General features: G+C 42.2%; 1 protein-coding gene across 4 annotated transcripts; it reads right to left on the reverse strand.

Moving 5' to 3' along the window:
* Nucleotides 1-3,669: 3,669 nt before the first annotated feature.
* On the reverse strand, nucleotides 3,670-25,871 carry anxa6 (annexin A6). Of its 4 annotated transcripts, none has more exons than XM_027027325.2 (26): nucleotides 25,623-25,871; nucleotides 24,356-24,414; nucleotides 22,831-22,915; nucleotides 22,521-22,615; nucleotides 22,217-22,330; nucleotides 21,788-21,793; nucleotides 18,925-19,015; nucleotides 18,737-18,816; nucleotides 12,225-12,281; nucleotides 11,709-11,802; nucleotides 11,480-11,575; nucleotides 11,291-11,349; nucleotides 10,901-11,023; nucleotides 10,667-10,725; nucleotides 10,235-10,313; nucleotides 9,441-9,522; nucleotides 9,243-9,337; nucleotides 8,582-8,695; nucleotides 7,570-7,660; nucleotides 6,881-6,960; nucleotides 6,740-6,793; nucleotides 6,539-6,632; nucleotides 6,112-6,207; nucleotides 5,875-5,933; nucleotides 5,112-5,234; nucleotides 3,670-4,093 (listed from the first exon to the last, which is right to left on the reverse strand). In XM_027027325.2, the coding sequence occupies exons 2-26, from the start codon at nucleotides 24,362-24,364 to the stop codon at nucleotides 4,034-4,036; spliced, it is 1,995 nt and encodes a 664-aa protein (XP_026883126.2). In that variant the 5' UTR covers nucleotides 24,365-24,414; nucleotides 25,623-25,871; the 3' UTR covers nucleotides 3,670-4,033. The 4 variants fall into 4 exon arrangements, with proteins under 4 accessions (XP_026883126.2, XP_026883123.2, XP_026883127.2 ...); XM_027027322.2 differs by having other exon boundaries at nucleotides 5,097-5,234; nucleotides 25,623-25,870; XM_027027326.2 differs by lacking the exon at nucleotides 21,788-21,793 and having other exon boundaries at nucleotides 25,623-25,869.
* Between the last annotated feature and the right edge of the window lie 293 nt (nucleotides 25,872-26,164).

Raw genomic sequence — 26,164 nt, forward strand, 5'->3', positions numbered from 1 at the left:
TAAAATGAAAGGTTGAAACCATCATAGGGTGACGTGAATTATGTGATAACAGTCTACCTGTTCATTATTCTTTCTTTGGTCTGTTACTGCATCATAAATAAGTTTTTACCCTGTGAATTATGCATTTTATATAGACAGTCATAGACCTATAGAATGTCACTTTTTATTAAAAGTAAAAATTTCTTAAAATACTTTCTGCATATTATTTCGATAGCCTCAGTGTATTTATCTAAACAGCTATGGAGACAATGCTCTAATAGTTTGAATTGCAAATAGCAATAGACAGCTTTCAATATGCAGTCAAAGAGTAGACTATAAAAGAACCCCTGAAAACTTTCATCTCCTTAAAATGTTTCAATTTTCTGCTTTTCTATTGACAATACTGAATTTTACCTCTACACTTTAAAGAATTCTACACTTTTACATAAAAAAGTGAGGAGAGGAATCATTGGTTTACTTTTCATTACATAGTATTTTTAATTTTACTCTTATTATTTATTCTTTGTGTGTGTGTGGGGGGGGGGGGGGGGGGGGGGGATCATTGTATCCACCCTGACTGGTTGCATTATCATTTTTAAAACATAATCAGCATCCAGTTTAGAGGGTTCCATGAATGTTAAGAAAAGATAGAAAACAGGGGTCAGACTAGCTTCAGCTGGGAGTGATGACTCTGGAATCAATCTGAATAGGTACATGATTTGTAATGGACTATTTTATACTGGACACCTGAATAACTGTTTGATCTGTTAAATCTATTTACTTACTTGTATCTCACTTGTATCTCTTTTACCCAAAGATAAAAACACGCCTTCCAATTAAAAGCAATTCATATCTGTTTTTGCAATTTTATACATAAGTAAGGCCTATAGAATGTGAGAGGAGATAAGTTGGAGTGCCAAGTTGCATCTGAAATCCCTTACAATAGTGCACTGTCAATCTTAGAGCACCATACAATAGACTAATCCTATAAAATAAATATGCTTTTGTATGTTTTATATTTATATTTTCATTTACATTTCCAGCATTTGGCAGACACTCTTATCCAGAGCGACTTACAAAAGGTTATATATATATATATATATATATATATATATATATATATATATATATATATATATATACATAGATATATATTGATATATATCAATGTCATTACAATGACTATTCCCTGTTTGTTGATTCAACCCATATATTTATTGAGAAAATAAATAGTGACATCTTGTGGAAATAAAAAAAGGAGATTTGCCAAAGGCATAAAACTGCCACTGTGGAATATGCATTAATATGAATTTTACATATTTAATACAGATGTTATAGTTTTCCATTTTAAAAGAAAAATGCAGCAACTGAAAAAGTTATATGTTGCAGTGAATATTGATATGGTTGTAGATGGCTGTAATCTGCTACCGGTTTATGTGGAACATACTTACTAGCAAAGCGCACCAAATACTTAAACACAGGCTCAAATCACAAGGGATTATCGCAGTAGTTTGTAGTAGACCAAGTACACAGAGAGTACACTGATGTTAAGCTAATTCGATACATTTAAAATACTTTTCTATTAAACTGAAATAAATTCTGTTCTGTGGCTCTGCATGAAAGTGTATGAATGGAGAGTGATATGCAGTGGTGTATAAATATACTCCATTAAACTTTGTCAAATGTTTAACACTAGTGATAACAACAGACTATTTTATGTTGCTTTCTTTTACAATGGCTTTCAAGGCAAGTAAATCATTTGTACCTCAAAAAGCACAAAAGGCAAAGATAATTGTATCTCCATATATAAGTAACACATTTTAGAAGAAAACTTGACACAGTTTCATATAAAACCATAGCATGTACGGACTCACCTAGTCATGATGCTTGTGTCCGTGTGGTATTTTTTAAGGAAAGTGGCACAGGGGGAAGTCTTAGCTGTGTTCTTTAAAAGAAGGGGGAATTCCCGCACAGTGAAAGGCCCTGATATTTTCAGCTCTAAAGGGGGGTATGGTAGAGCCTGCCTAGTTAAGTGTTCCCACACAGCAGACGTCTTTAATAGTCATTAGAGTTGTATAGTTGTGCTATACACCGTGATATGTTCACATTGACTTGAGAAAAAGGGGAGAAGTTTGTACACAAGTCACCAAAAGTGTATGTCATTTTTATCTCAGTGCCACCCACGGATGAACACTTGCTTCATGGACACTTGTGTAAGTGGATTAAGCAGGCTAAAAAGCATAATGATTGCCAGTTTTTTACAACAGTAAAAAAAAATTACAACATTTTATCAGTGCAAGAAATCAAATGAAAGGACATGAAAGAAGGTCTACAAAAAATAAATACATAAATAAATAGGCAATATAAAAATAGGAAAAATTAAGACTATAACAATAAATATAATCAATAAACTAAAAGTGTTTATAAACTATTATATACTACTTTTACAACCAAAAATATTTTTAAAGTTATGCTGTTTTACATCCAGTGTATTTTTAAGTAACAGTTTTTCTGAGTTTGTTTATCAGGGAATCATATCCTACTATATCTACAGAGAGCACACAGTCCCACTTATTTTGCATAAACATTTAAAAATTTCATGAGCACATTTTCTTTTGCATTCTATGAGACTGCATTTGGTATATTAACTTGTCTATGTCATTATTTCAGTCAACTAGAGCATGTAAATTCCTTTTGTACTTTCCCCCCTCTGCTCATGTGATGTGGTTGCAGACATTTAGGTCGAGCTAGAAGCACAGTCTGATCATTGACTTGGATGTTTTTCTCGGGGTAGAGCAGTGTTCTTTCTGCCGCTGTATAATCAATGTTGTCTGGGATGTTGGCCTAGTGCAGGGGATTTCCTACCCTCGCGAGGTTTTTTTTTCTTCTTTCCTCTTTTAACTCAAAGATGGCCTGACAACAGCTGCATACATACATGCATGCATGCACGCACACACATGCGTGCACACACATGCACACACAAATGTGCATTCAAGCAGTCTTGCACACACGCATGCAGTTGCAGTGGTCTCATATAATTGGTAATAGTCATCTTTAGTCGAAAGTGAGAAGCAGCACAACTACCAGGGAACCCACTCACAACCTAACATGAATGCTCATAAATATCTTTCTCACTTGACCTACCGGCAGACAGATCATTTGCACTGCAGCACTTTCAAATTTCATCCTACCACTATTATGCTATGTAATGGTAGGCTTTTGCACATTTAGAAATAAATGTAATAAAAAAGATTAATTGCAGCAGGGAATTTCCTCAGGTTCAAGCAGTTCTTCAGCTTCCTCTGTCAGGTGCTAATAGAGGTAGTGATTGAATAGCACTGTTCAGCTACTCTTGACGACATGTGTAGATAGCAACAACCCCCACTGCTGCAGTCTGTGTGCCATTATGCTTATGAAAAACACACAGTGAAATCACTGTTAAACTGAGCCGTACAAAATGGCAGCATATGAGTTTTTTGGCAACTCAAATGCAAGTTATTTCCAAGATGATGTAGCTGTGAAGTACTTACATCTAATACTTAATCCATATATCCATATCTACTACATGAGTACCATGTAGTTAGTATATTTTTTTAAACTCGTTTTGCTAGGGCTGCTGTCAGTGAGGAGCAGATAGCTTTTCAGAGCATTTGGTCAACAGTGGAAAATGAGGAAACCTGCCACAAGACAGCATGATCAGACTTTTTTATTTAGAGGCTGTTTCACTTTAATCACAAACTGTTATGTTTGAGCTGAACCTCTGACAACAGCAGTGATGGACATGTTTTCAAAGCCAAGCACATTTGTTACCTTGCATATTAACAGCAACCCAAACAGTAAAAAAAAAACAAAACAACAAAAAAAACCCTTTATAATACACAGTGTCTGTGGCTGACTATGGCCAGGTGGTGAGAAGATCATAGGTCATAGGTAGTGGGTCATCAGCTTTGGCATTGGGCGTGGTAGCGGCAGTGGCAGCAGTGCAGGGCGATCGCAGCTTGTGACTCTCGGGCAGAGAGCTCAGGTGTCACGGTGTGTAGCCCAGGTGACAGTTCTAGTCCTCACCACCACAGAGCATTAGCAGGGTCTTACGGTAGTCACCTGATGTGTCTCCCTACAAACACAACACAAACCATATACGCTAAAAGCAGAGTCCATCCAGGGAAATGCAGTACACATATAATATGTTAATGTTGTTCTTTCTTATATCACAATACATCACCTAGACAGTAGGACAACACACAACTGATAATTCACAACAGAGATAGAGATATATAGATATCTATATCGATATGAAACTATTTTGATTAAGCCATGCAAAAGAAATTGCCATTTGAAATAATGTTGATTATATATTCACTGATTATATATTCACATGAATATTTTATTTTCTACACGAATGATTTGTATTAAGAAAGTGTATAGTTTGATACCAAGATCGTCAGCTCAGTCCTGAAGCTCGCCATGCATACACATACAGATTTATCTGTAGAAGAGAACTAAATACAAAATGATATCTAGAAGTGTGGGATCCTTGCAGTGTCAATCGCACGGAACAAGTTCAGGCACCAGTTGCTGGATGCGGTGTTGAACATGGAGGATCAAAGTAATGATGGAAGTATTTGACTTGAAGGCCTCTGCTCTCCATGCACTTTCAAGCAGGCTGGAAATAGTCTTTAAATGTGCAGCGGATTCATGTGCATACCATTACACCTTTGTAACACAGCCAGTAATTTAAAAAATTTAAATAATAATTAAAAAAACAACAAAACACAGCGTAGACTGAGTGAAAAGATTAGCAGAGTGTGTGTGTGCAGGGTACGATGCATCTTGAAAGGGAGTTCTGCTTGTGCAGGCAGTGTAGACCTGCTGTACAGCACTTCCTGTTTCAGTGTTCTGCACCAGGCAAACGCTGCAGCGGAAGAGGAAGCTGGGTGCAGGGGAAATTCCTGAACAGCTGAGCAGAGAGCGCATCCCGCAGAGGCCCTGGGGGCCACATCCTAACCAAGCTGGTAGCGCTTGCAGCAGCAGGCCGCGAAGTGGGGCGGCACTAGTCGCGGGCGCACGCAGCTACTTCATTCATGCATACCATTGAGTGAAGACAGGAGGACACTTACAACAAGAGTCTCTACCTGGATGAACTCGTGGAGAGAGGCATCGTGTGTCTCCTTGAACTCTTTTCGGATGTTGAAGAGGTCGATCTCAGAGCGGGACACCATAATGCGGATCAGGGCTCGGTCGTCGGTCCCAAGGCCCTGGAGAGGGGGCAGCATGGAATACAGCAACCACAGCCAATCAGGACATATCCAAACACCCACAGCCAATCAGGACAGATCCAAGCAACCACAGCCTATCAGGAGAGATCCAAGGACCACAAAAACAACATATATTTATATGTACCATATAGCCAGTTGTGATTATACAAAGGCCAAAAAGTTATATTAACTTAAGTTCAATCAACTTCTAGTAATTATAAAAAAGTAATGGATTTGGAATCATGATCCAGACTGGAATACCTCTGGACAATGGGTTTATGTCATTCTCTGGGGGATCCGTAGCACAGTTTCATAATTCTCCTGGCCTAGCACACCAGGTTGAACTTATGAAGGGCATGATAATAAACTGATGATAAATCATAGGGATGGAACAGGATAAACATTCATTACAGACCTTTAATTATATAAGAACAAAGAGTCCCCAGATCTACAGCATGCAGTAAAGTCCGTAATGTCATTCAGCCACTCAGGAGTTATTTGGGAGACGGGTTCTTTGGTAACTGCCTCATCTTATGGTGTCTTTTTCTAAGGTGTTTAGAAACAGACCTCACTTATTCCTACCCTCTAGACACCTGTAATAAGAAAATGTCTAGCTGACACAGTGGGGCTGTAGGCGTACCTTCATGGCTTTGTACAGACGGTCAGCAAAGTAAGAGGGCTGGTTCTTCACGCTGCATACTAAAACAAACAAAGCATGTCCATTACTGCGCAGTACTGACTTTTCCACTCCATTACTGAGCAGTACTGACTTTTCCACTCCATTACTGTGAAATAATGAATTTTTCAACAGTGTGTGGCAGAAAGAATAGCACTGCCTTGGTTAGATCTTTAGTGCACTGACTGAAGAGGTGCTTACCTATAGCATAGAAGACATTTTTAACATCTCCAGACAGCTCCTTCTTGATGATCTGTTCAATGTCCTTGTTGGTACACTTGACAAACTCCTGGAGCACTACAAGGAACATTCCAGGAGTGAGCTCTTGCATGCCAGTGCATTTCTGAGACGTTAGTGTATGATTTTATCTCACCATGGATGAAAAAAACTCAACAGGCTTTTCGACTCTCTGGCTTGAAATCCTGTTAGCAACCATTGGCATGAGGAAAACAACACTGCTCTTTTGTCAAAACATAGGACAGGTACTAACAAATCCAAAGGACTTAGCTCACACGAGCACTCCTGATTGGTGTTGATTTGTCTCAGACGTTGGACTAGTCTTATCTAGACCTCATAAACCATGATAGAATGTTCAAGAAATGGAGGCCAAGCAGCGTGTGGCTGTTACCTCTTCTCAGGTGTGGGAAACTCCGAGCACACAGAACACTCATGAAATTATCGATCATCTCATCAGAATCTGCGTTGCATGCATTGGCCAGAGTCTGCCAATGGGGAACAGATACAGTTGGTCTTTGCCAACTGTAAACAGAAAAACTCAGTAGTTACACAAAACTTTGAAACTTGCTGTCTGGGGAAGTGTCTCACTTACTTGGGCATCTTCTGCAACTCTGGTCATATCGGCAGGTCCTTCTTTGCGCGCTCCCTGAGGTGTAGTGCGAATTGTTTGGCTTGCATATAAAAATAATAAAATACAGCAAAACCTAAAAGAAGCACATACGTGTTAACTTACCTGTGCCAGGGAAACCAGAATTCGGCAAAAATGTCCTGAGGTGTCAGAACGAATGGCGTCCTCCAGACTCTTCTTAAAAGCTTTGGGGATGGAGGGATCATAAACATGAACAAAACAAAACACCATTATATAAAGAGATGGCCAATACAGTATAACTTGTAGGACTCTCTGAAAATCAGCTGCATATCACAGTGTCTGGGAGTAAGTGGGCCCTTATCCAACTTTTAATAAAAAGGTTAAAAAAAGGCCCCACCATTTATTAATTGTTCTCAACTTAATCTCTATCTACCATGTCAGACACTTCCAGTGCAGGAAAAAGGGCAGTTATTGAGGAAGCCTTGGTACAACTGCCCTTAAGCTCTCGTTATAAGCATAACAGCACAAGCAATTAGTCCTTCTGGTTGTAACATACTGATGTTGCCCCCTAGAGGATATAATTAGTATAACACACTATGTCTTTCAATAAAACAGAATGTATTGGATTAAATGTAACTCATGTTTTCCTTATTAATATTGCCTGAAACTTTGTGAGTGCACTTGCTTGCTGTCATATAAATAAGGGCCAAATAACACACTAATGCTCACTACATACGGTGTAAGAGGAATGACCTACTTAGGGGACATGAAGCGATTTTCCACCTCAGCCTTTGCTGATTTTTACCTGCCACTGATCACTGCAGTCATCTCACCTTTTAGATAGGCAGTGCACATGGCCTGAATCTCCTCATTGCTCCTGGTCACCAGAATCTCAATTAAAGCATGCTCATCTGTTCCTGCCCCCTGTGCAAATACAAAGAGTAGCATTACACTGTTGGAGGTGACCCTTTAATTAGGGGTTCACTATTTTTTAGATATTAGAGTCAAAACAGCACCATCAGACCATAGGAAGATACACTAAAACCTTCAGGCCATAAGGGGATACACCAAAAACAGATACACCAAGAATAGTCATCTAAATTGCTTTTGGGTGCACTCTCGGCGTCTAACACCTGAGTTAGAGAATCCAGGTACGGAGATTCCAAACCAGTAGAGTTTACACCATCTAGTAGCCATTTTTAAAAGTAGGAACTGGAAAGAATTCCTCTGCGGAAAATAAGCAAAACAAACAAACCACCCAACCCTGAACTGTGTCACATGCGTATTCTCTGTTTATAGACATGTGTAGGCACATGTAGGCGCTTGTTTGCTCAGTTTAGTTTTTGGCGTGGTAGGAGAGTCTGGAAAGTGTATGACCCATAAACAACACTGCACGTCTCCCCCGCTGCACTTCTGACTCGCTATTGCTTCGCAGTCCACCAATCAGAGCAGCAAAATAGGATCTGCAGAGGACCCGCCCAATGGCCAATATTTGCCAGGGAGTGCACTGGAATTGGGTATTTGGATATGCCAGGATTTGGGATCTTCCCAAACACCTTATGGACGGCATATACTGGTTCGGAACTGCCATCCCATGACTCATGGGTTTGTTGGGAAATTGGGAAACTGGCCCCGGACCAGTCAGTCCCTGTTAACATGTGCCACTGGAAAGCAGGACGTTAGAGACATGCACATCTCCCATGAGCCAATATTGTTCTGAGTAGTTTATTTATAGCCTGTTGCTGTCTGTGCACAGTGCCTCTGTCTTTAAAAGCAACTCTGTGGTGAATGGCATATGGGTGGTTAATGCAGTGGGGTTCATGTAACACAGTGGGTCTCGCTCACCTCCATGGCTTTTTTCATCATTTTGGCATCAAATTCTGCTGGGGTCATCATCAGGCCCATGATGAGGCGGCACAGGTTCTTAGAGAGCTCCGACTTCAGATCTGCCATGAGGTCCTGGTGGGTGAAGAAGAGGTGCGTCAGTGCAAGATGGCGTGGTATTGGGGTGAAGGGTGAACAACTGCACTGGGGATGAGGAGGGGCGTACAGTGAGGAAGCGCGTGCAGTGAGGAGGAGCCTGAAGTGAGAAAGAGTGTGCAGTGAGGAGCGTGCAGTGACGAGGAGCGTACAGTGAGTGTGCACTGAGCAGCAGTGTACAGAGCGGAAACAGCCTGAAGTGTGTACAGTGACGAGCAGCCTGAAGTGTGGAGGAGTGTGTAGTAAAGAGTGTAGAGTGAGAAGCAGTGTGCAGTGAGGAGAGGCATACAGTGAGGAGAAGCATACAGTGAGGAGGACTGTGCAGTGAGGCAGAGTGAGCAGTCAGGAGTGTGCAGTGTGGAGGTGTGTGCCGTCATGAGTGTGCAGTGTGGAGGCGTGTGCAGTCATGAGTGTGCAGTGTGGAGGCGTGTGCAGTCATGAGTGTGCAGTGTGGAGGCGTGTGCAGTCATGAGTGTGCAGTGTGGAGGCGTGAGAAGTCAGGAGTGTGCAGCGAGGAGAATCTCACCCTGCCCAGCAGCGATTTAAACGCCTGTCTGATGTCCTGCCTCTGAGCATTGCTCCTCCTGGCGATGATGTTAATGATTGTGTCTTCGTCCGTCCCTGAAAAAACACGGTGGGTCATTCAGGTGGTTGTGTTGGGTCAGACTGGACCAGCTGTTCTAGGATCTGTCAGTGAAAGTCCTGTCTAGCAGGCACAGCTTACCAAAGCCTTTCATGGCTTTCCTCAGGTCCTGAGCGTCACTGGCAGGGTCAAAGTCTGCGTAGGGAACAATTGTTCCCCTCAGCTGGAAATGGACCCAAAAAGAGAGTCAAATCAGAGATGGTTACACTTCCGGAGCATCTTAACGCCCAGTTATTAACACGCACAAACATATACAAACTCTTACCCACCCATACACACACACACACACACACACACACACACACACACACACACACAAACAACATGCAGCTTTCACACACACACATGCCACACACAGACATAAGATCTTGAAGCAGAGACACAAGCCGAAGCACACGCACATAAATACACACATTCAGACTCACAATCACACAAACACGCATGCACACACTTGTGAAGGTAAGTGCTACCTTCAGTGCTCAATATTATGTTCCATAACAGGCATTATCCAAGCAGCTATGTATCGCCACACCTCCATGTCTCTGTGTTTTGTCAGTCTACAAATTTGATGTGTGTGCCCAGGAGAGAGGATGGATGGTCTAAATGTTCCTGAGTACGGAGTACCGAGGACCTCTAGTGGTGACAATGAGGCACAGTCATTGTCAAATAGCTGGCAGCCAACCAGGATGCTAGTTTGTAAAATTAATGGCAATCTGATGTTTTCTGCACACAAACAAAAGACTTTTTTGTCTCCAAAGAGCATGTCTTATCAGGAGCCATGTGGCCACAGCAATCAGCAACAGGTCACAGGAGCCATGCGTGTTTGTTTGTTTGTTTGTTTGTGTGTGTGTGTGTGTGTGTGTAAGGAACCAAACCTGGACTTTGGTCATGGCACTGATCTCCCACATCTTGTATGCAATCTGTGCAGCTTCAGGGAAAAACTCTCCTGCAATACTGAGATTTGAACAGACTAATTAGAGTGGATCTAGTAATTGCTGAAGGATAAAACACTAGAGAATGTTTTGATAGTGTTCTGGACAGTATAGGATCTCTGTAATTAGTTAATTTAAAATACATTTGAATATATATAAACATATATTCAAATATATAACAAAATGTGCTATCAATTGCATACATTTAATAAGAAAACAAAACAAAACAAACAACCAGACAAACAAACCCCCCAGATATTATGCACAATATCTCCCCCTAGTGTCCACTTACATATCCATCTTCTAACATACCAGCCATTCACTTATGTGGGCTCCATTCCTCTAGATAAAGTGTACTGTATACTAGACACTTACTCATCATCTCCACCACAGAGTTTCAGTAGAGTGCGTTTATATTCCCCGGATGTGTCATCCTGTTGAAGTTACAGCAATATTATATGGCATGAGGTTTGATATAAATGATACTTCCTTCTACTGATCTGCTGACTATCACTGCCAAAGAAATATTTTCGGTTTTACAGCATGAGCCCAATATTCCCAGTGTGGGTTAAAAGGGTGAGGCCAGGGCTTTAACATGCTGGATGGTACCTGAATCATAGTGTACAGAGATTTTTCATAGCGTAGCCTGAAGCACTCTCTAATGTCCAACATGTCGATCTCAGAGCGGGAAATCATGATCCTGATCAGAGTGTTATCAGCTGTCCCCAAACCCTGAAGACAGAGAGACAGAGACAGAGATGAGAGAGAGAGAGAAAACAGGTTACAGTTAAAATTACAGTTTAACAGTTTATAGGCTACTGTTAAGGTTAAATACAGTGGATAGTAAGATACAAGAGGTATTAGTAACACTAAAATATTTACATACAGAACACTGAACCAATCACACTGAACCCCATAGGGAACCTTGGAGTCTTATTACTACACACACACACACACACACACACACACACACACACACACACACACACACGTGACTACCTTCATGGACTTGTACAGGTGTTTGGCGAAGAACATCGGTCGACTCCTGATACACTGCACTGGGAGAGGACAGTAAGGTGGGACGGCTCAACTTTCAGTCGGCTTTACTCTGTGGGTGCGCGCGTGTGTGCACGCATGCGTGCGTGTATGAGTTTCAGAGACTGGCTCATAGTGCATATGCCAACATACCAACTGCCAGCATCAACCTCTCGAAATCCCCTGACAGCTCACTCTTAATACTGTCCTCAATGGACTTCTCTGCAATCTTCTGGTATTCATCAAACACTGCACAGAGCAAAACCCAAAGCTAACGTCTAGTTATTGTTGAACATTATAGGTAATAAAGGTGTATAGAACTAAATGTTCTATGAGGCCTCTGTGCACATGCATGTGTGTGTGTTGTGTGGTAACTCTGTACCCAGCTGCAGGTGGGTCACACTTCGGTTTCCCAACACCATGATGAAGATGGCCTCATCTGTACCCCACTGCTCCTCTCCTGCAGCATACAGCAACTGTGTACACACACACACACACACACACACACACACACACACACACACACACACAAACACACACACACACACACATAAGAAAGACGATACAAGTGAAACCTGAGAGGTCTGGACTTCACTAGTCAGCATTCCCAGTGCTTGGTTATGTCCAGAACAGCTCTGCGTGCGAAAATCATCATGTGCAGTTGCTCATGACATTACTTCAAATCTACCTTATGGTTTTATATGAAATATTTTTGCATTTATAACTGGGCTGCTAACCCTCAGCTATCTTCTCAGTAGGGTTTCCACAGGTAAACAAGGACTTTATTGATTGAAAGAATTAATTAATAATGTTATTAATTAAGTACTAACAAATTAATTAATTAATAACACCAGCAGTAGTGGTTAGAACGTTGTAGCCCCTCCACTCCACTGCTTACCTGTGCATCTTCCTCCACCAGATCTGTGTGTACCACATTATCATCGTCTCTGGTCCCCTGAGGAACCAAGACATATTTAGCACCAAACACTTCACACACACACACACACACACACACACACACACACACACACACACACACACACACACACACACACACACACACAACCGCACCCACATATGCACACACACACGCACTACCACCACCATTCATGAGTACAAAGACCAGTAGTCATTATTACTATACAACAGGACAAATTAAAGATTCATTCACAAATTAGAGTACAAACTGTAGAACTCAATAGAGCAAGTTAAACAACGTATTATATACTATATTACTAACTTCACTTCCACATAACAAGCATAAAAGTTAATCATATAGGACAACAAACTATAGTATCATAAACCCCTATGCTGTAAGTAAGGGAAAGCTGCTGTATCTGAAGACTTTAAAGTTTTCAACACAGCAAAGAGTAGAACTAGCAGTGGCGACTAAAACGGTACGCTTATCACGTGGTAGGGCCCGCCCTGTGCTGTGGGCGTGTCTGCCCTATTAATTGTGACCACGCCTCCCTTGTTTTCGTCACCTGCACCTTGTTTCACAGCCTTTATGTGTGCATATAAACCCCTGTGTGTGTAGAATTAGCTGTTGGCCAGCGTTAGTGTTAGCGATCACTATTGTGTTTCGTGCTTATGTGCCTGTTGTCGTTGATCGTTTACATCACGCCGCACTAGCGTGTGATACGCGAGCGCGTTTGTCGTTTATTGTTTCTCCGTGTTTCGTCTTGTCCAATAAACGCTCGTGCATCCTTACAGCTTGCCCCGCGACGCTCTGGCCGTCACAAAGACCAGCTGAGTATGCTGTGAATTCAGACTCTAAACGCGCCCACTGGTGCCCACAGGTTTATTCCTCGTATCTACTTCCAAAAACTATCAACGTTGTCATCATTATAAAGCACACTTCCTCATGAAGATCAAGAGAGCGCAATAAGATAACCCATACTACGTTACGACTACACAGACAGTACATCTTAGTAAAGAATTTTTGCAGTCATTAAGACCCAAAAACTAGTACTTGTAGCACAGTTTTGGAAACAACTAACTTATGCAGCTATCTATTGATGTGGTACACTAAACCCTAAACATATTCTCTGCTGTACACTCATTTAGCAGTTCTAAAACACACTTCTTGCAACACTATACACAGTACACTATACACTATACACTATACAGTTCCCTACGTTGGACACATCGTTCAAAATTGAAAACCCTGTGTTTCTTTTCAAAAACACTGCCTTGCAAATGACGAACCCATATACCAATCACGCAAACCCAGTCCCCACAGGCGAAAACACTTACGGTCAATTTTTACAAATCTTTAGAATTCAGAGTCTGAGCTCTATAAAGAGGACACAGGTTATGTATTTTGGTTTGCACATCAATACTAGACAGAGAGGAAGAGGAAGACGACAAGCAACCATCACAGATCTGAACCACTTTGATTGACTATGTGATCCAGCACAGGAGGAGTTTTTGTGCGGCTGGGCGGGGTCCAGCCTAATCTGAGCTGCTTCACTGTAGCAAACAGTGTCCAGGCATTCAGAAATGAGAACAAGTAAGTAGACCTATCCTCTGTACCATACTACTGAACTCACAAAATCGAACTGTGTATACCACTCTACTACTGTAGTGTGCTACCATATCAGTAATTACAATAACGTTTCATTTCATCCTGAAAACCCATCATGTTTTTGCAGAACTGTTGGACTTCCCCTTGCTGGAGGAATAAGACGGCTGTTCAACCTAGAGCAGAAAGAGACCATCGTAAACATGGTCAGAGCAGACAATAGCATACATTTACTATAGCCGTGTCACGTTCAGCAGCATCCATTCAGTGAGTTTATCTGCACTGGGCCGTCTCCTGAAAAGACATCAAGTATGCATGAAGCAGCTATACAGGGTACTGTTTCAGCACAACTGCACTGTGAATATGTGCAGGTAAGCTATGCTATCCTCTCACTGGTACTGTATTCCAGTGTCCTGCACAACACCATATTGACTACTTTATGCCTGTTTCATACTGTCATACAATACTGTAATGTTCGGTTTCAGAGTGTGATGGAACTAGATTTTGATGCAAGTTCCTTTACAATGTTGAAGCTCTCTCTAGACAGTACGTCCCCCCGCTGTCTGGCCAGACATCACCTGTGATGCCAATGAGATCTTCTGGCCAGACCCAAACAGGAGACAAGAGGCAGCATAATTTTGTATGTCAGAGTTATAAGACTATTTAGTTATCTTTTTGGCTTTTGTTATCTATGTATTACAGTTGTTCGCATTTGAACACACACTGTCGCTGAATTAATACCTCAAGAAATTGATTCTTTATGCTAAAATCCCATAATCATACAATATTTCTTCACAACTATAAACACATTCTTATCGAGTCAACACAGTTTACAGTTCTTTCTGCACTCATTTTCAAAACTCTGCACACACTTCTCAGCACACTATTCAGTTTTCATTTTCACCTGTCTCATTTTCCTAAGATCTGGCATCTCCAGTCAAAATTCAGTGTGCCAACAAACGAAACCATAGTCCCACATGTGAAAACACAGAACATCATAATTATTTACTGAGTTCTATTAAATTGCCTGGGATGTATAAATTCACTCACTGATTCGGGAAAAGTTTGAACTTACATAGCAAAGAGAAAACACAAATGCAGCAAGAAATACCACAGAGAGGCAGAGGACGATGAAGAGGACAGGAAAGACAAATAAATATTTCCAAATAAGACAAATAAAACATTTGAGCAGTTCTTGTGGATAGTGTCATACTGTAAACCATGGAGTGAGCATGAAGGAAGCTGGGTAGATTTGTGGTCAAATCCTCAGGATCAACACGATGATGTCTGACATTGTGGGGTTTTTTTTGTTTGTTTGTTTTTACGGTAACAGCATTTGTGTCAGGAATGACTGCCCTCCTGGTATCCCTGTTTCCGTGGTTTCCCAGTCGTGTCTGTTTTCCTTTGCGTCCCTGCTCTGTTCCTTGGTTTCGTTTTCGCTGCCCCTCATCTGCTCCTTTGTACCGGTCCGCGTTTTGGTTCTCCCTGTTCCTATGTTCACCTGAGTCTGTTTACTGCCTAATTGTCCTGGTTATTTGTACCCTGTGTTTTATCTTTTGTCTAGTTCATCGGTTATTTTGGTAAGTCTGGTTTGTCCGTCGTGTCATTATTACGCCTGCTATTATTGTCGTCACCCTTGCCTTGTAAAATTGCCTCGTTCATGTGTTACCTCGCCTCTGTATTTTCCCCTTTGCATCTGTTGATTTTGCCCTCCGTGATTGGTTCCCTCACTTAATAAACCGCCTCCCTGCGCATGCATTCTGCCTCTCGCCTGTGCCTAAGGGAGAATGTTACGGAATAACCGACCAAAATTTAAAGAGAAGCTTCAGTCCGTCACATCATGTTCTATCCTCTTCGGTTCTGAAACCCTAACGCTACCCAATGAGGGACGCTGGATTACTCCCCGAGACGGAGTTGGATTATCTCAAGACTCTGCTTTCCACTCTCAAGGATGGGAAGCCCCTGGTTTTGCCCTCACTTATGGCAACTCCAGGTGAGTATGACGGGGAGGACCAGTTGGTGGGGAGATTCGATATGCAGTGCTGCATCTAGCTCCAGTGCCTGACCTGCCCTAATCCCCCTGAGCTAGTGAAGGTGCTCTTCATGAAGACCTTTCTTTGGGGTAAAGCACAGGAAGCCAGGACTGTGGAGGGTATCTTCTGACTGTTAAAAAGCACAGTTTGTGGCAAAAACCCCAAACCCACCTTCTGTAGCTACTCCCCACCCACAGCCAGAGGCGCGAGAGATGACGCCGCCCGGCCAGATCCGGTCCCCGGCGCGAGAGATGACGCCGCCCGGCCAGATCCGGTCCCAGTTCCCGGCGTGAGGGATGACGCTGCCAAGTTTGCTCCGGTTTCAACCCCCAGCGAGAGAGACACTGCCAAGTCTGTTCCAGTTCCAGTCCCCGGCACGAGAGACGCCACCAAGTCTGTTCTAGTTCCAGTCCCCGGCACGAGAGACGCCACCAAGTCTGTCCCGGTTCTAGTTCCCAGCGCGAGAGATGCCACCCGGGCCCATCCAGTTCCTGTTCCTGGTGCCATGGATGCTGCCCGGCCTGATCCAGTTCCTGTTCCTAGCACGGAGGTCACTGCCCGGCAGGATCCAGCCCCCGACGTGAGAGACGCCGCCCGTCCCAAACAAGTCCCAGTCCACGGCACAAGAGATGCCACCAGTCCTGTTCCTGTTCCCAGCCTAGTGGTTGCCTCCTATCCTCGCCACCCAAGAGGTCTCCCAATCTGTTCTTGTTCCCTGTGTCAGGTCTGTGCCTGTAGGTGCACCCCTGGATCTCCCTGCAGCTCCGCTGACGGCCGTAGCCACGCCTCCAGACCCTGTAGTGCCGCTGAGCAGCGCAGCCCCATCTTTGGGCCTCCCAGACCCGCTGCTGACCGGTGCAGCCACGCCTCCGGACCCACCGCCGCTGAACGCGTTAGCACTCTGTGCCTAGAGTAGAGGACCCTGCTCTGCCGGTCCCTGTTTCTGGCACGGAGATCATCGCTCCGTCAGCTCCTGCTCCTGGACTGGAGGAGGTCACTCTGCCCATCCCAGTGCCTCGCACCCGGCCTGCCCCCGTGGCCCGACCCTCGAGACTCCCCTGTGGCCCCTGTAGCTGCTACAGCTGTGCCTCCAAAGACATTTGGGATTCCCTCAACCATGAGGCGAGCCAGTGACCCTGGAGGCCCCTCCGTCAGCCTCCCGGACCCATACGGATTTTGTGTTTGGGCCTGGTGTAACTCCTGCAACTCCTCTGCCCCCTGAGGCTGCTGCGCCAGCCCCCAATATTGCTCCCTTATCTGCCTCTGTATCCTCTGTTCCTGTTTTGCCTGCTCCTGTTACTGCTTTTGTCTGTAGATCCGTGCCTGTTTGAATCAGCCTAGTGAGCCCCGTTACCCTGCCGTGTGGCGTTAGTGTTTCCCTGCGCGTCCCAGTGCCTGTATCCGTGCCAGTTGTGTACTTTCTTCTTCTTCCCGTGTCGGTCCTGCTAGATATACTCCCCTCTGTCTTTGCTTTTGCGTCTGTCTGTTTCCACGTCTCTGCCTGTACCAGCATGTCCCCTCTTCTCTCCCCTCCTGACTCCACACCCACCTCCCGTTCAGGCCGCATTACTAGTCCGCCTGCTTTTCTCCATCCTGCTCCTGTTCCTAGGTCTGCCCCGACTCCTGTTCTGGCCCAGGGTTTGGCGTTGGATCCCCTATCTGCCCCAGGCCCTGGCAGTAGTCCTGCCCCTGGACCTGTCCCTGCGTTGTTTACTCCATGTGTTTCCCCATCTGCTTCCGGTCCGGTCTTGTCGTCCCTAGCTCCTCCTTTTGGAGGAGTCTCTGCCTCGTGTAGCCCTGTGGTTCCTGCTCTCTGTCTAACCTGAACTCCTGTCTCTTCCTGTGTCTAGTCCGGTTCCTGTCCCCGCTCCTTGTCTTGCCGGTTCTGTGTCTATCAGTGCCTTGTCCTAGTCCTGTGTTTCGTTTTGCACACCCCAGCGTTGTGCACTTTAGTGGGGGGTTACAATTTGGTTGGTTTTTGTTTTGTGTATTTATGTAAGTGTACTGTAAACATGCCATATTACTGCAGTATTGCGTTTCCCTCGTTTTTTGTTTTTTTTTACTGTAATGCAGTAGTTTTGTTTTTTTCAGCACAGTGTAACTTTGTGGTTTGTGTGCATACATACATGCTGTGTGTGTTGTATTCTGTGTGGATTATTTGTTTTTGAGGAGTGTGTGTGTGAAATTTTTCAGTCAAAAGTGAGTTTTCCTCTGCTGGTGTAAAGTTTTGAGAATAGTTTGTATGGTTAAGAGCTTTGAGTTTTTACTTTTGGGAAATATGTGTTCAGAGAAATGTGTATAACCAGTCAGAAACAGAAACAGTACTATGTGTGTTACAGTACTATTCATGCAAAACCAATTCACCCTGGACAGTTTTTTCTCATTTGGATACACACTGTAACTGAATTGTAGTTAACTTTTTGTTTTACTTTATGGCGTATATGTACTGAATATGCAAAATCAGCATGTAGATTTGTGAAAATACATATACATATGGGTACTGATGACAGACTTTTATAGCACAATGCTGTGCCCTACACCCTGAAAAGTCAAAAACACAAGCTATTGTTTTCCATTTATCGCATCGTTGTGTGATTTGCTGTGTAGTAAAAAGCTGTTCATTTGATATTTGTGTGTAGAGTCTGGATGCCAAAATACCATTTTGGCAAGAAATGAAAGAGTTTTGGATGAAGTGTTTACTTTTTCCAAACATTTTACATGTTGTGTGTGTCTTTGGCTGCTGTATGTTGAGTTTTGACAAAAAGAGAAACTGGGTCTTAGCCACTGCAAAACAAAACCCTAAACGTTCACTCTAACAGTTGCTATGTGGTATAACTTAGTTTAGATTCCAACCTGGAGCAATACAACCAGCATCTTCTTGAAGTGTCCTGACGTGTCTCCTATGATGTCTTCCTCAATCTCTCTACCGTATGCTGAGATACAAGAACATGAGCATCATGAGGCATTGTTTCAAACCACATGGAACATTTCTGTCCCTTCTCATTTCATTTAATAGAAAGGCCCTACTTAGTAGGACTCACCATCTTTGTATGCTGCCACTAGGCTATGGATTTGCTCGTTGGTTCTGGAGGCGAGTATTTCAATCAGACATTTCTCGTCAGTTCCACCTCCCTGAAAAAACAACAGCAATTAATGATTCAACTCAGAAATTTAGTGTGACGTCTCTGCAGTGCAGATTATATAGTCTACATGAACTGGGGCATGTAGTGGGGCATAAACCTTATTCATTGAATTCAGGTGTTTCATTCAGTCCCGTAGCCACAGAGGTGTATAAAAACAACCACCTAGCCATGCAGTCTGCCTTTACAAACATTTGTGAATGAGCATGGTACTGAACCGAGGTTGCAAGCCAGGCCCTCTCGTCCAGTATCAGTGTCTGACCTCACAAATGCTCTTCTGTATGAATGGGAAAAAATTCCAATACACACTCCAAAATCTTTGTAGAAAGCCTTCCCAGAAGAGTGGAAGCTGTTATAGCTGGGGGGGTCTCCATATTAATACGTATATTAATGTACACTGACATGTAATGTGTAGGTGTCACAATACTTTTTGTATAAATGGGAGGGAGTGGGACAGCACTGTTCATTTAATATTGAGCAAAACAGTATTGCAGTATCTGCTAGGGATTTAGAATGATTTCTGTTTCAAACAGTGGTACAGTTCTGCCACAGTTCTAGTGTTATTCTACAAATATTAAGGGGCAGTTTCAAATTACATTCTACAACAGATCTTGTGGTATTCTATAAGAGTTCTGGGCCAACAGAACAGTGGCACTTTATAAAAAAAATGCTAATGGCATTCTACAATTGTGTCAGTGGCATTCTGTAACAGTACTAGTGGTATTCTACACTAGTGTCAGTGTCATTCGATAATAGTGATAGTGGCATTCTACTCTAGGGGCAGTGTAATTCTATAACAGTGATAGCGGCATTCTATAATAGTGTGAGTGCCAAGCTATAACAGTGTTAGTATCATTCTATAGCAGTGCTGTTGGCATTCTACAGTAGTGTCAGTGACATTCTATGACAGTGGTAGTGACATTCTCTGACAGTGTCATCTCTATACAGCATATACACCTGAATTAATGCATCATAGCTTGTTATAAGCCTTGGTCATCAGCGCTGCACAAGCTGCTTTGCAAACCATGCAATGCCACAGAATGCTGTATATAACTGGACTATGACATAAAGTGCTGTATATAACTGGACTATGACATAAAGTGCTGTATATAACTGGACTATGAAATAAAGTGCTGTATATAACTGGACTATGACATAAAGTGCTGTATATAACTGGACTATGACATAAAGTGCTGTATATAACTGGACTATGAAATAAAGTGCTGTATATAACTGGACTATGACATAAAGTGCTGTATATAACTGGACTATGACATAAAGTGCTGTATATAACTGGACTATGACATAAAGTGCTGTATATAACTGGACTATGAAATAAAGTGCTGTATATAACTGGACTATGACATAAAGTGCTGTATATAACTGGACTATGAAATAAAGTGCTGTATATAATTGTATGATGCAATAGTGTATTGTATATAAATGGACAAAGCTCCATTGTTGTCGTTTTGACTTTGTGTTCCTGCACAGTGGCTATGTTCCAAATGTGAAGAGTCCTCCCTTTCTGTAGGAACAAAGGTAACTGGATATTTGCCTACTCAGTTGTTTGGAGGCCAGCTGTACACAACAATAACCATATAGCTGGTTATAGATGTGGCATTTACATCTAAAGTTTGATGACACACAAGTCAACATGAATCTGAAAATTCAGAAGAAAATATCTGCATAGCCAAAACATTTGATCTGTCCAAATCAACTGCTCCACTGTTCTAACATAATAATTGACTGGGGAGCTTAGTAATACCAAAAGTCATTTTTAGATGACAGTGAAATCAGGCAGATGACTAAACAGACATTCAGAAAAAGTTGCTTAACACCATTCAGACATAAATATATGTTAAATACTACAATAAAAAGAAGCCTGTCTTGATTTTACCACAAGATATAAGCTACAGGTAAATCCTAAGGACAGAAAGATCAGGTAACAGTTTAATAAAATATTAATTGAAAAGCATGCTGGAGAAGTTGTTGAACAAAACCTAATGAGACGAAAAGGCTAACCTCATTAAGCTGTAACAGAGTGAGGGAACCAGAGGAAGCAATGATGAGGCCCGGTGATGTCTAGCACTCACAGTAATCAGTCAACATTTTTCAAGTACAAAACATACTCTTTGTTTAGGTTCAATTTTATTTAGGATGATGATCATTTGTACAATTATTCTGTATCCCCAGAAATGGGAGACTGAGGTTCTGAGGAGAAAGAGGCTGTGGTTCCTCTATGAGTCACTCAAAATGAATGTAAATACATAAATATCTTTGAGTAGACATTATGCAGTTGATCTTCAAAGCAGATGTTTTATTTCAAATTCAATATGCTGGAATACAGTGAATTAATGTTCTCCAGCCTAATCTGTCCAGTTATTTATGAGCTGCACTGTATGTAACTTAAAAAGCCTTTTGTGAATAATAATCTGTTCTGTAGTATTTAAGGTTTGACAAATCATTTCTGATTTATTGTCATTGCAAGGTAATGAAATGCAGTTCTACATATCCCCACTTCTTTAGAAGCTGGGGTCAGAGCATAGGCTGAGATATTATACAGCAGCCATGGAGCTGACAAAGCCTAAGGGCCTTAATCAGGGGCCCAACAGCAGAATGACAGAGCTGGGATTCAAACCACAACCTTCCAACTGATAGTCCAAATTCCTACCCACTTGGGTACCATTTCACCTGTAAGTTTGCAGATGGTTGGTTATTTCTAAGGTTGATACTATAGCTGCCCCACCTGATGAAATTCACTTACCGCCCCCTAATGCCAGCATAATGAAGCAGACACACAGAAAATACAGTCAGTAATAGATCAGAATCAACACTCAGATACACATAAATACCCTGCTTGATTCTAATGGGCAAATATGCAGAAATGTATGAAAATACTACATCATTTTCATTAATACCAAAGAAACATTATGATCAAAACTGAGCAAAGTGAGTGTTATGTAGAAGAAAGACTATGAACTACTAAAGGAAGTGGTCAGGAATATTCTCAGAATGTCTGTTGCCTAACTATATGAAGCTGCACATCTAAAGAGTCATTTCTTCCCGCATGCAAGCCAGGCACTTGAACATGCACATCACGCAAAAGCAATTGTGCTTGGCATGTAGCCCCGAGTAAACTGCACAGGAGCTGCAATGCACACTCTCTGTCTGGGCGATGCAAACTCACACCTACCTTGATTGCATCCTTGATTTCTTTGGCATCGTGGTACGCCGGCAGTCTCATTAAGCTCACAATCAGACGCTCAAACTTGCCTGTTAGCTCATACTTAAGATCCTCAATCAAATCCTATAGATAATTAATAAATATCAAAAAGACATCAAGCAGAGATTCAGACATCACGTAAATATTATGCAGAAATCTCATGTTTGAGCTTTAAAAAAAATACTAAAGATCTCATGTACTCTCAGACTGTGTAAAGTAAAGCGAAAAGCATCCTGACAGATGAGTGGCTTTTGCTGCCGGAGATGTTCCCTACCTTGCCATAAAGTGATTTGTAGGCAGAGCGGATCTCCTGCCGCTGAGCATTACTTCTAGAGGTGATCAGGTCTAAAATGGCTTCCTTGTCACTTCCTAGAGCATGTGAATAATGTGAAATATTTTAAAAAGAATCGTCTGTGTTTCAGGGAATTATTTACATAAGAATTGTCTGTAGTTCAGAGAATGCCTGGCTATTCCCCTTTTCCACAAAACCTGTCCAGTTCAAACTTGCTTTTCACATCATTAAACTAAATTAGTTGAGGTGATTTTGGAAAAGCTAGCTCATGGAGAAAGGGTCTTTTACATACCAAAGCCTTTCATGGCATTGTAGAGGGTTTCAGCATCACTGCTAGCATTGAAGTTGGGAAAATCAGTCACTGTGCCACGGAATCCCTGAGACAGAGATAGAGGTGGTGGGAATGGAGCTGGGAATGATATGTGAGATTGTCCATGGCTGCTTCAACTAAAGTTAAACTGCAGAATCAGTGAATAGTGTTGTACTCAGGAATAAATGCTGAATAATGCAGAGGTTTTCCTTTGTGGGAGGTAGGAGCTAGCCAATGTGGATTTCACACAAATGTTTAATGTTCAGAGACAGTGGGACAGTCATAGCCATGTGGCAAACACCCTTTCCTATATCTTTACAGTGACCACTCTGACACAGGCTCATAAACACCCTCAAAACCATCCAAACCTTAAAACTATAGTTGCTTAGCAACCATAACAACTATTCTGAGCCAAACAAAGTCAGGAATTCCCACATGCTTCTCTGTGCATTTGTTACACAACACCGGACAACTGCGATCTGAGTTTCTCTGATAGTCTGTAGAATGGTGTAGAGACCTTCAGCACAGGCTTTGGTGCTACAAGCAAAGACTGGTGTGTAGACAGCTGACACCTGTCCAAGTCTGCAGCTGCCTGGAGGCCTCATCAGTTAGGCGAGTTTTGTGTGTGCGTGTGTGTGTGTGTGTGTGTATGTGTGTGTGTGTGTGTGTGTGTGTGTATGTGTGTGTGTGTGTGTGTGTGCATGCATGAATGTGTGTGCAACTGAGACAGCAAGGGTTTCACATTACAGCTCCATTCACCCTGTAGGGATAGCGTTCGCCCCTTTAGGGGCTTTGACTCTGTGTCCCACATTGCATAAATGCTACATTACTGTGCACTTTTACTTCCTCTTCTTCTTCGGTCAGGACCTGCTGTCCTCATGAGGACACTTCTGCACATGCTCGGAGCTGTCCTGTCACAGCACATCTCTGAGACCATCAATCGATAGGACAGCCGTGCAGCTCAGTGCTCACAGCAACAGACCCCCTAGCAACAGTGACCTCAACAAAAACAATGCTTCAGTAGAGAAGGTAAAGCATCTTCGAAACCTCCCAAAAGAATAAGTATTGTGCTGGAATAAAAAAGACCTCAAACGCTTTATACGCAGACTGTTCTAGCAGACTGCAGAGAAGGTTTAAAAAAAATGAAGCATGAGTTCACAGTTTTGTTCCAATACACCATCTGTAAAACCACTCTAAAAATGAAAATTGAAAAATGTGTAAAAGTCCTGATAGAGAAACACTTTATGTTCAGTAAAACTGTGCAGTGACGGGTGAGGCATGGAAGCAAGGACAACCCCAAAAGTTCTATGTCATTATCAGCCTGCTGTTCGTCCACTCACGCCCACTCCACGGGGAATGCACAGACGCCCAACACTGCATGCAATGAGAGAGCTGAGCAATGCAGTGTCATGGGCTGAGTCCTTGGGTCTGGTACCACCTCAGCAGAGAAGTACAGCAGAAAAAACAACACTCTGTCTTATGTGTTAGGACAGAAACACTGGATTACCTTGCCCATGTTTCTTTTTTGTTGGATGCTGTCAGTGGAATGATGGACTTAAACTGAACCTGTAAAAAACAAAATTGTAGAAAAAGCTTATTTTACACCACAAAGTTCAGTTACTGTATAATGAGAAAGGAGAAGTAGAAGAATGAAAAAAAGAATGAAAAAAAATGCATTTCTTTTCTGGGTAACAGCTGCTCTTATACCTCTATGCAGCTTATGATTCAGCTGCAAGGAATGAATCTGGAAATGTAATGTATATAACTGCATCTAACATGGCAAAATATTCACACACAGTGGTTTCACAAAGGACATCTGGTATGGGTTCAGTCTCAACATCCATTCCTAGCCTTTCTCTATACACCCACAGTAATTTATGCAATAAATACAAACATACAGGACTTGCCATTAGAGAGGCGGACTCTCGAAAATCCACCACTCTCCCTCTCCCCTAACATGCTGCAGGTTAAAAGGCTCTTTGACTACAGGCCTGGCACTTTAAGATTAATGTTTCCATGAGATACTCTTACCATCTCCCTTAATGCCTACACAGTCTACTCTTTCTCTGTGTCATTCAGACAAAATCAGAGATGCAGTATATTCAGTGAAATTATAGAAGCCTGTGCTAATCTGAACTGCTATAAAACTGTATCTTTCCCTGTTCCACTACATATACAGGGAGAAGACAAGAACTTACAAGTTAGAAAAGCAGTGCCATTTAGAATATGACCCTCCAATTATCTTTCTGTAAATTTTCTCTCATTTTGTAGTACTGTAGAAGACATTGCTTACGTACTCACTTGAGATAAGCAAAATATATGTAGTACATTAAAGATATTTTAAAAATAATAAAGATGAAAAAAATATCTACTCATTACAGCATCGTTTGAAGAGTAACGTGGTGACCAAAAATAGAATGTTCAAAAGGGACAGTTCAGATAGCGCAAACTCTAAGAGAGAGAGAGACAAGACCAACGCCACACCCAGAGGGGGTTTTAGTAAGGTTACAGTATGCACTGTAAATTAATGTTGTATTTAATCATTCAGAAACACTTACAGATATGCACTGGATCGTTTCACAAATGTATATTAGGTGTATATTTAGAATCGTTTTGCACATATGGTGCAAATAACTTTCTCTTGCCTAGTGATAATGTATTTGTAGACTTTCCGTTATGTTATTGTAATCAAACGTCATGCCAATTATACGTATTGCGCAGTTTAAACTCGTCAAAGAAGTCAAAATGAGCAGTGTTTAAAGAGCAAAACTCACCTTCTGTAGTTTATTGCCCTAGAGGCGATAGTTGCAGTTGTGAGTGTTCGGAGGCGTCTCGGTCCGGGTTGGGAAATGACCGATGAAATAGCAGCTGTCCTCTGCGCATACGTTTCTGACGTAGTACATGGACACGCAAAACTCGGGAATAAAGTACTAGTAGGAGGACAATTTAACAGCTATGATGTAATATCCACAGCCGACCTTTTGCAGGACACAATATGTGTGAACCTAGCGAAGTCGTGTCGCTCGGAATACGACCATGAAATCACATGATTTCTCCTCCTTTGCACCAACCAATTTGGCGTAACGTGTTCTGCTGCAACAGCACAGCCGTGTATGCAATAAAGACACCTATTTCTCAGAAATGGTTTTTAAACAAGAGGAGCTTCGCTACCACTAATCCAAACTTACCAGCAACAAACATTTATACCACCGATTTCTCATACCATCAGATGCCGTCAGGCCGTATAATAATGATCACGTTTATTTTACACTGTTATCGAAAACGTAAGGAAATCTGACGAGGGACGCTGGAACAT

This window comes from Electrophorus electricus, chromosome 2 (genome assembly GCF_013358815.1).
Source record: "Electrophorus electricus isolate fEleEle1 chromosome 2, fEleEle1.pri, whole genome shotgun sequence".
Taxonomy (NCBI): domain Eukaryota; kingdom Metazoa; phylum Chordata; class Actinopteri; order Gymnotiformes; family Gymnotidae; genus Electrophorus; species Electrophorus electricus.

Coding starts and splice junctions, on each gene's coding strand:
- anxa6 (XM_027027322.2), bottom strand. Junction 9,338..9,440: donor GAAAGCCATGAAAGGCTTTG/GTAAGCTGTGCC, acceptor GTGTTTTTTCAG/GGACGGACGAAGACACAATC. Junction 8,696..9,242: donor TTAAATCGCTGCTGGGCAGG/GTGAGATTCTCC, acceptor TTCACCCACCAG/GACCTCATGGCAGATCTGAA.